General features: G+C 37.9%; 2 protein-coding genes across 2 annotated transcripts; both read left to right on the top strand.

Moving 5' to 3' along the window:
* Positions 1–4,710: 4,710 nt before the first annotated feature.
* Positions 4,711–5,574, top strand: LOC104743216 (uncharacterized). Its single transcript, XM_010464325.1, has one exon. The coding sequence runs from the start codon at positions 4,711–4,713 to the stop codon at positions 5,572–5,574; it is 864 nt and encodes a 287-aa protein (XP_010462627.1).
* A 1,746-nt stretch (positions 5,575–7,320) lies between these two features.
* On the top strand, positions 7,321–8,351 carry LOC147927819 (uncharacterized). Its single transcript, XM_087484686.1, has 2 exons — positions 7,321–7,542; positions 7,590–8,351. Exons 1-2 carry the CDS (start codon positions 7,321–7,323, stop codon positions 8,349–8,351), a joined length of 984 nt encoding a protein of 327 aa, XP_087340812.1.
* The last annotated feature ends 1,229 nt before the right edge of the window (positions 8,352–9,580 follow it).

Raw genomic sequence — 9,580 nt, 5'->3', positions numbered from 1 at the left:
TTAAAAGTTCTGAAAGATTAGGACTCTTTTACTACAATTTTTATTTTATTTTTTTGTCATAGACTATTTACTACAATTTCTTAAAATATCTTTAGAAAGAAATCGATTCCTGCACACGACGTGAAACGAATATTTACTATTTTGCGAATAATGATGAACGCAAATAGCCAACTATGCATTAGATTAAGCTTAATTTATATTTTACTTGTCACTTAGTACACGTCTTGTAATCACGTAGTTTCTGGAAGAAATTAAGATCTCTCTGATGGGTGCTCTACCAAATTATTTTTATAGATCAACTGATTCATTTATAAAATCAATTTTATTTTCATAAACTTACATCTAACGCTAATGTTTTAAATTAGATCAAGAATCATTCAACTATTATAGTAACCGATAATTCTTGTCCTTTGTTTTACGTAGAAAATGATATTGTCCTTTTTATAAGATAACAAGTACACACAACACACAACACAAGGAGTCTTTCAAAAGATTACACCTGATATAATAATTCAAATATAACAATTATTTAAGTATTGCGTTATGTATAGTTTTCTTCTTGACGGTCAAACATAACGCTTCATAATGACCAATCAATAGCTTTGTTAAATACTAATAAACCTTGCTTTTAAGAAAGCAATAATGCCAATAATAACAATAATAAAAGTTATAATGGAGGCATATATGACATTTTACTAAATTATAATCCATTAATTGAAAGAAATATATAGGATGGGTGGTACAGATGGCGAAGTCTTGTTCAACTAAATGTTTAATCAATTTAGATCAACAAGCTAACCTTACCTGGCTTGGATCTATCTTTGTCTCCCACGACATTAGATAACATTATCTCTTCTTTAAACAAAATATCATTTCGAAATTGATAATTAGTGTTTTCGTTATTTAGTCATTAGCTATCCTCCATTATGATTATATATATGCCATGATAACATGTTGCATGTATGCTAATAAACATACGAAAACTCTTATATTAGGTAGCAACTTTATTTTTAATTTAGGGAAAATTACGGTTTTCGAAACTATATCTAGACAACTGCTAATTATGTCCTCAATTCTATAACGCTCCATCAAAACCGATCATCACTGTAATGCTCGTGGATCATCCTAGTCCACATATGCCACTATCTCAATTGCAACCACAAACAGACCACACCATGCACGATCAACATCTTTGAAGTTTATCATCACAGGCAAAGGATTGAAGTTTATCATCATAGGCAAAGGATTCGAGCAAACCTATCGCATCTCTTTTATCAAAATGGAGGGGACGTCCTGAGTAATTAAGGTATACGAAAACAGATAAGAAATTACATGATTTTACGTTAGGAAAGATCATTTATGTACAAATGTTTTTGCTAGAATTCAGAAAACAAAAGAAAAAGGAATCAGAAAGCTACAAATTTACAACTGTTATTACGCAAATTCCAACTTGGTCGAACGCTCGTATTTTATGTACTCATATGCAAGGAGCGACGTTTCAAAGTTAAACAAAAACATATATTACCAAAAATAGGAAACATACGAAATGGACAATAAAGGAAAACCTTTTTCTTAAATAAAAGTAATAATGAAATGGGATAAGCATCTAAATACACACACATAAGCAAAATGGAGTTCCGTTGGTGTCGGAAGTGACATGTGTCTACACAATTAAAGGAACCTCCAACATTGGATGTTGGATCTTAAGCTTATCATTCTAATCACGCTATTGATTAAAATATACAACCTGCCGACTCCATTTAAAATATTTAATATGTATTTTTATAAGTGGTACAATTATGAATTGTTGCACAGGTTTATTTAGAAACTTAATGGGAAATTTCGAATCAATCCTAAACCAAATCTATTTGAAAGAATAAAATCTAAGTCAAGCAATGTCACCACTAAAATTCACTTATTCGGTTCGTTGTAGGAGTATTATTCAGACTTCACATATATATCTCTCTTATTGTCTCAAAAGAAATGAAGTCAAATAATCAAAACTATTCGTCTCTATGTTTTGTTTATACATACATTTGTAGCCAACAAAACTGTAGTCTCGATTAATCGGTTTAGAGTAAAAAGGTTACAGATATGAAAAATCCAAATTATATACATACACATCTAATTGCAAATTATATATATACATACAAATCCAAATTATACAAGAGTGTAAGAAAATTTCGGTAACTTTTTTTTTTGCCAGAAGATGAATTATTTATAATAAACTAAAGGTATGTTTGAAAATAGTAAGCACAAAAATGCCATATAAGCGTCCCAAAGTAAAATCCATATTACAATGTAAATAACTCCTAATTAGGTTAGAGTCTGGATTTGTGTAATTCAAGACGGTATCTTATACATATGTGGTGGTATAATGCAAACGAAAATTGGAAAGGGGGTGCGACATTTGTCTTTACAACATTTTTTCAGCATTTGTATTAATGTTTTTTTCTTTTTCTTTTTGAACTAAATATCATATTTTAACTTGTGAGATGGAATTTCTAATTACATTTTTTTTTTTGAAATTTGACTATAAATCAAATTGAAGCGTGTACGCGTACATGCACGTATAAACACATGTATGCACTACTTGTAATGGGAATATACGTAAGACTGGAAGTATATCTATATGTACATATCGTAATAAAAAAAAATTAAAATGTACAATTGCAGTTAAAAAAAAGGTACAATTAGAGAAGAACGTACGCATGGGCCATAAATAGACTAAGCAACAAGAAAGTGATAATGTTTCAACATGTTTCCTCCATCAATTAAGCAATGCACCATTTATTAACACAGCATAAAATAACGAATGACAAAACTACAGAACCTTGTAGAGTTGAGATTTTGTTAAACTATATACGATTGTATGAAGCTAAGGAATATATATATATATATTTTTTTGGACGAAAAACTAAGGAACAAGAAAATGATTTTGGAGGGCATAAAGAAGGGAGGGTTGACTTTCTAAAATAGAGTTGACTTTTTCTCTCAAACACGCGATTCTCTTCTTTTTCGATCCACCTTCGCTGATCACGGCGTCGGTCTCCACCGCCCCTCATGGGCAAACAAAGACCTAAAAATAAGCCTCTCCGCGGTACTCCCACTGGGTCCGCAACCTCTGTCTCCTCCCCCTCAACTCATACTCCGCCAGAGTCTCCAATCTTTGCTGGGGAAGCCTCGATCTGCTCTCCAACAAAAGTATTGCCTACATCCCTTGAGGTGTCAGCCAACAATGAAACGTCCGCCACTGCCACAGTCCCTCCTGCAGGGACAGTCGTTGTGGCTCCCGGAAACCCTAGACCCCCAATTTCTAGGGCAGAGGCTACACCCGCCACTAACCCGGTTGTTGTACCTTCAATTGATGTTCAAGCTACAATTGGGGAGCAATTGTGCCCTAATAGTATTACCGTTCAGGCGATTTCACCTCCAATTGGAGTTAATCCGGTGACTCCCCCGCAACTTGAAGAAGCTTCCCCATGGAAAGCTCTAGTTAAAGACTCCTCTAATCCCCTGCAGAAAAGAGGTACCCCTTTCACTCTCGAATCAGGTGAAACCTGCGTGACTATCCCCAACATAGTCATTGAGAAAAACAAAAAAGCTTGGAATAGCTTTATCCTAGGCCAATTCTATGAAGAACCTCCCACCAGAGGTGCGGTGCACGCTATTGTGAATGGTATCTGGAGTAAGCAACGCAGAGATATTACAATCTCCAAAATGGAGGGTCACTCTTTTCTTTTCAAAGTCCCCTGCCCGAATGCTCGAAGACGAATTCTTAGCCAGTGTCTGTGGCAAGTCGATGGCCAAACGATGTTCGTCACAAAATGGTCCCCTGACATTACTCCAAAGAAGTCGAAGCTGTCACTTGTTCCCGTCTGGCTTGACTTTCATGGTGTCCCCCTGGAATTCTTCAATCGTGAAGGTCTTGAGCATATTGCTGGTTTGGTAGGACACCCGGTATGTCTTCACCCTCACACGGAGAAGCTAATCAACATTGAGGTGGAGAAGGTGTACACGGTCGTTGACCCGCGTAAACTACTCCCTGAGGCTGTCAACGCTAGATTTGAATCCGGCCAAATTAAGAGAATCCGCGTTTCCAGTCCATGGTTGCCTTCTGTGTGCAGTCATTGCAAAAAGATAGGCCACACCATATCTAGATGCACCTTTGCTCCTCCTCTATGTAATGTTTGTGGCTCAGTAAAACATACTGGTTTGCTTTGTCCCCGAGTAAAGAAGGATAAAAGCAATGGTAAGGCCCCTCTTCTTAGTCATCTGCCAATTGTTGAGAAAGGTGCCTCAGTGATCCCTCATAAACCCTCAACTACTCATCTGATCCCTGTGCCTCCTCTCGATAAACAAAACTCCGCTGGGAAGTCTAAAGTTGGGCCGCAAGTACAGGGAGAAGCGAGTATCAGTATGGTACCCCCTCGGTCTGCCTACCACACATTGCCTTCAACTCTCAGTCTCAATCAGGAGGGTGCAAACCTTTGTGTAGACCTGACAACGAGTCTTTTCTCTCATGTGCCTCCGGGGCTGGAGGATATTCAAGGGAACAACTCGGAGTATGATAGTGCCTCAGACGAGGATGATAACCCAGAAGTTGACTCTGATCATTTCCTCAAAGTTATCTCCAAGCGTCTCCTGAAGAAGAAGGATTCTCGAGCAAGGGTTAGAGGCCCTTTATCCCTCTAAATCTATATCCCCTTTATGGATATTTTTTGTCGTAATGTAAGAGGTTTAAACGACCCTGTAAAGCGAAGAAATTTTAGGAATTGGCTAAAGCATCATAAGCCTCTTTTTGGTGGGATTCTAGAAACCCATATTAGTCCTGACAAAGCACAGCGTATCTTGTCTTCTGTGGCTTCAGGATGGTCTTTTGCGGCTAACTATCCTTTCTCAGATCTTGGAAAGATCTGGGTCCTTTGGTACCCTTCGGTGCAAGTAACAATTTTGTCTTCTTCTCTCCAGATGATGGTATGGATGGTGCAGTTACCTTTTGTGTTTGAGGAACTCGTTGTCTCGGTAGTCTATGTTTCCTCAGTGTGTAGTGAGGAACGTAAAGCCTTATGGCAGGAGCTTCAAGATCTATCTCACTCGCATCTTGTCTTGAACAAACCGTGGTTAGTCATCGGGGACTTTAACCAGACACTTTACCCACATGAACACTCTGTGACACCCACTGCCTCATCTTCTAGAGGAATGCGTGCCCTCAGTCAATGCCTGTCCATTGCCAAGCTATCAGATCTGCCTTTCTATGGTAATACGTTCACTTGGTCAAACAAACAAGATACAAGACACGTGGCAAAGAAACTAGACAAAATCCTTGTTAATGATGATTGGTTCTGCTGCTTTCCATCCTCCATAGGAGTTTACGGTGAACCTGGGTTCTCGGATCATAGCCCTTGCTGCGTCTTCTTGGATACAGAAAAACCGAAGCAGAGATCCCTCTTCAAGTTCTTGACCCTTCTCAATCGCAATCCTGACTTCTCTCCGCTAGTAAATCTGTGGTGGAATGCCCTCTCTTTTGATTGTTCCAAGATGTTGAAGCTCTCCAAAAAGCTAAAAGAATGAATGGGAATCATTAGAGTATTCGCTAAAGATAATTACTCGGATATTGAAAAGCGTGTGAAAGAAGCATATGAAGACCTTCAGATCTGTCAACAGGCTCTGCTAAGATCTCCTTCTCCTCAGACGATTGAGAGTGAAAAAACTGCTCATAGACAATGGTGCATCTTATCTCAAGCTGAGGAATCCTATCTAAGACAAAAGGCGCGCATCTGTTGGCTTGAGGAAGGAGATAAGAACTTGAAGTTCTTTCACAGAATCATCCGCTCTCGTCAACTTCAAAACCAGATACTTTACCTGTTTGATGAAAATGACCAGATGGTAGACTCAAAGCAAGGAATTCAAAAGCTAGCGGTGGACTACTTTCAACGTTTTCTTGGAACTGAATCTTCAGCCAACCCTCCCTCGGTAGAGTGTATAGCCTCTATTGTTCCTAAAAGGTGCTCTGTCTCCGCAATACATGCTCTGTCCACTCCTGTCACCCCTGAGGAAGTTAAAACAACGGTGTTCTCTCTCCCGAAAAACAAGGCGCATGGACCAGACGGTTATCCTGTTGAGTTCTTCACAGCTCAATGGGATATTGTGGGTTCGGATCTCGTTGGTGCAGTTCTTGAGTTTTTCAATTCTGGCAAGATTCTCAAGCAGTGGAACTCTACGCTTCTTACTCTTATCCCCAAGACATCAAACAGGGCAAAAATGACTGATTTCCGTCCCATTGCGTGCTGCAACACAATTTACAAGGTTATTTCAAAGCTCTTGGCAAATAAACTCAAGTCTGTCTTATCGGACCTTATCTCAAATACTCAGTCAGCCTTCATACCAGGGCGTCTCTTAGTGGAAAATGTTCTCCTGGCGACAGAGCTTATCCAGGGGTACAATCAGAAGCGGATATCACATCGTGGCATGTTAAAGGTTGACCTCAGGAAAGCGTTTGACTCTGTCCACTGGGTTTTCATCATCAATGTTCTTAAGGCCATGGAGTTTCCAGAGCATTTCGTTAATCTGATTAGAGAGTGTGTTCCGACACCGTCTTTCTCAGTTTCTGCCAATGGGGAATCTTATGGCTACTTTAAAGGTGCAAAGGGGCTTCGTCAAGGTGACTCAATATCCCCTTATTTGTTCACCCTAGCCATGGAGGTGTTCTCTCAAATGTTAAACACTCAATACAACAATACCTGTATTGGACACCATCCTTCAGCAGAGAACCCGCAGGTAACTCATTTGGCTTTTGCAGATGACATAATGGTGTTTTTTGATGGAAGATACAACTCCCTGGAAAACATCACTAAGGTCCTCCTTGACTTCTCTGAGATCTCGGGATTGCATACGAACATGGACAAGACTGATTTGTTCATCGCAGGAGTGAACCAGCCTGAAACCGAATGGATGGCCTCTATTGGTTTCAAGTTTGGTTCACTGCCCATTCAGTACCTTGGACTGCCACTGATGCATCGTAAGCTCCGTATGGCAGAGTACAAGCCCCTAATAGACAGAATCTCAGCAAACTTCTCCAACTGGTCTGCTCGTGCTCTGTCATATGCAGGAAGAAAGGAACTCATTTCCTCTGTTATATACGGCACCATAAACTTTTGGGCTTCTGCCTTCATCCTCTCCAAAGGGTGTTTGCAGAACATTGAGAGTCTATGTGCTAACTTTTTGTGGACAGGTGATATAACGAAAAAAGCAAATGCAAAAGTAGCTTGATCAACTCTCTGTTTACCTAAGGAAGAAGGGGGATTGGGTTTTAGACGAATGGCCACCTGGAACAGAACGTTATGCCTAAAGCTCATTTGGAGGCTTCTTTCTGCAGCGGATTCTCTATGGGTTCAATGGATTAAGAACAACAAAATAAGAGATGAGATTCTTTGGAAAATTGACGAGAAGAAGCATACCTCCTGGACGTGGAAAACTCTGCTTCATCTTCGACCCTTAGCCAATTCTTTCTTGAGATGCGTCGTGGGCAATGGACAGCAGGCAAGCTTTTGGTTCGACAACTGGACTCCATTCGGACAATTATTTAGTTCCTGGGGCCAACAGGGCCAGTTCAAACCGGTATTCCTCTAAATGGGACTGTGGCACTTGCTTCCTCTCCGAATGGCTGGCTCCTACGTCCAGCTCGATCTCCTCAAGCTGAAATGCTTCAGTTTTATCTAACAACTGTTCAGTGTCCGGCTCAAAGTTTAGACCAGGATTGTTTCCATTGGTGCACGCAAGGTAACACTACTGGTACTTGCAGTACTAAACACACCTGGGAAACACTAAGGGAGAGACAAGAAGCACTTGTTTGGACAAAGCATGTGTGGTACAAAGGTGTTATCCCAAGACACGCCTTCATGATGTGGCTAACGCATCTAAATCGGCTCCCCACGAGAACCAGGTTGGCAAGCTGGGGAATGCAGATTGAAATTACCTGTTGCATCTGTGGTACTTTTCCTGAGACTCGTGATTATCTCTTCCTCCATTGCGAGTACAGCGAAGACATCTGGTTGCAAATAACAACGAGACTAAGGTACAATTCTTTTGTCTTTCACACATGGGAGGCATTTTCATCATGGCTCGACATACCTGATTCTTCCTCAAAGCTCTTCCTTCGGCGTTTGGTTGCTCAGGCAATCCTCTACGCCATCTGGATAGAAAGGAACAATCGTCTGCATAACCACATCACGACACCGGCCCATATTCTGTTCAAGATGGTGGACAGGCAGATAAGGAATGCAATCATAGCAAAGAATCATCGGAAACCATTCAAGCATCTTATGCAAGATTGGCTAAAATTTCTCTAATGCAATAGTTTTAGCACTTTCTAAGATAGCTCTCGTTTTTTTATTTTTTTTGAGCAAGATCTTTCTTTTTGTACCCAAGTTATTGTATCATGTACAGTAAAACCTCTATAAATTAATAATGTTGGGACCAAGACATTTTATTAATTTATAGTGATATTAATTTATAGATATATTTTTAATTGTTTATTTTTTTTTAAATTATGAATTGGAACAATTATAGCAAAATAAGATTAAACTTTCGGATGTTATAAATTTTATGGTTTAGGAATTGAACTTTTAATATTTATAAAGCATTATTGACAATAAATTACAAATACTATAAACAAATTGACTTATACACATGACATACATAAATTCAAATTTATGAATAATAATAATATTAATTCTCATATTTTAATAATCTGTCTAATTATCAAATTGTAAATGATGCATATCTAAAAATTAAAACTTTAAAATTTAATTATTTGTATGACATGTTATAAAATATTTTAGAGATATCATTATAGTTTGAAAATACAACATTACAAATGTTCTATAGAAATGAGTTTTAGGAGAAACATACACTATTATATCAGTATATATATATATATAAATTTACATGATTATTAATTTATGATATTATTGGGACCATATTTTACATTGAGATTTCAAAAAAATTATTATCTTATTATCTTATCGAATATTGTTAATTTTTATATTGGTCCGATTTGGGACCAGCAAAATTTATTAATTTATAGTGATTATTAATTTATAGAGGTTTTACTGTACAATATATTTTCTTCAATGGAAATTCACAAAAAAATTTTTAAAAAAAGAGAAAATGATTTTGTTTGATCACTATGGCGTATTGTTATCATTCCATAATATATCAATAGTTGTTCCACGCTATAGTAATTTGTTTTTGTTTTCGGGAGACGATGGTAGGATCGAGAATTTTCTGGATACACTACAAGAAAAAGCTACATTGATAGCAGTAGAAGATAGCTTATTTTCCTGAACTGCTATAGAAGATAAATATTTTATTTTGATTACTTATAATAGCATTAAAACAATGTTATGACAAAAAATCAGTAAGCGGGAAGACAAAATCACTTGTTCCGCCAAAATATAGGGAAAATTTTCAGATTTTACATCAAAAATAGTTTTGAGTGCCAAGGAAAAAAAAAACTTTGAACGGAGAAAGAAAATAAATAAAAGAAAGAAAACCTTCCACGACTCTTCTCCTCCAT

The sequence above is a fragment of the Camelina sativa genome, chromosome 14 (assembly GCF_030686135.1).
Source record: "Camelina sativa cultivar CO46 ecotype springtype chromosome 14, ASM3068613v1".
Classification (NCBI taxonomy): Eukaryota; Viridiplantae; Streptophyta; class Magnoliopsida; order Brassicales; family Brassicaceae; genus Camelina; species Camelina sativa.
Note: the sequence above shows the minus strand (reverse complement) of the source record. Positions and strands in the feature narration are given on the sequence as shown.

Bases quoted from the DNA above. Each gene is read 5' to 3' on its own strand.
- LOC147927819 (XM_087484686.1), top strand. From the start codon at position 7,321: ATGGCCACCTGGAACAGAACGTTATGCCTAAAGCTCATTTGGAGGCTT. The intron at 7,543-7,589 runs GCAAGCTTTTGG...ACAATTATTTAG, and splicing joins TCGTGGGCAATGGACAGCAG to TTCCTGGGGCCAACAGGGCC.
- LOC104743216 (XM_010464325.1), top strand. From the start codon at position 4,711: ATGGATATTTTTTGTCGTAATGTAAGAGGTTTAAACGACCCTGTAAAG.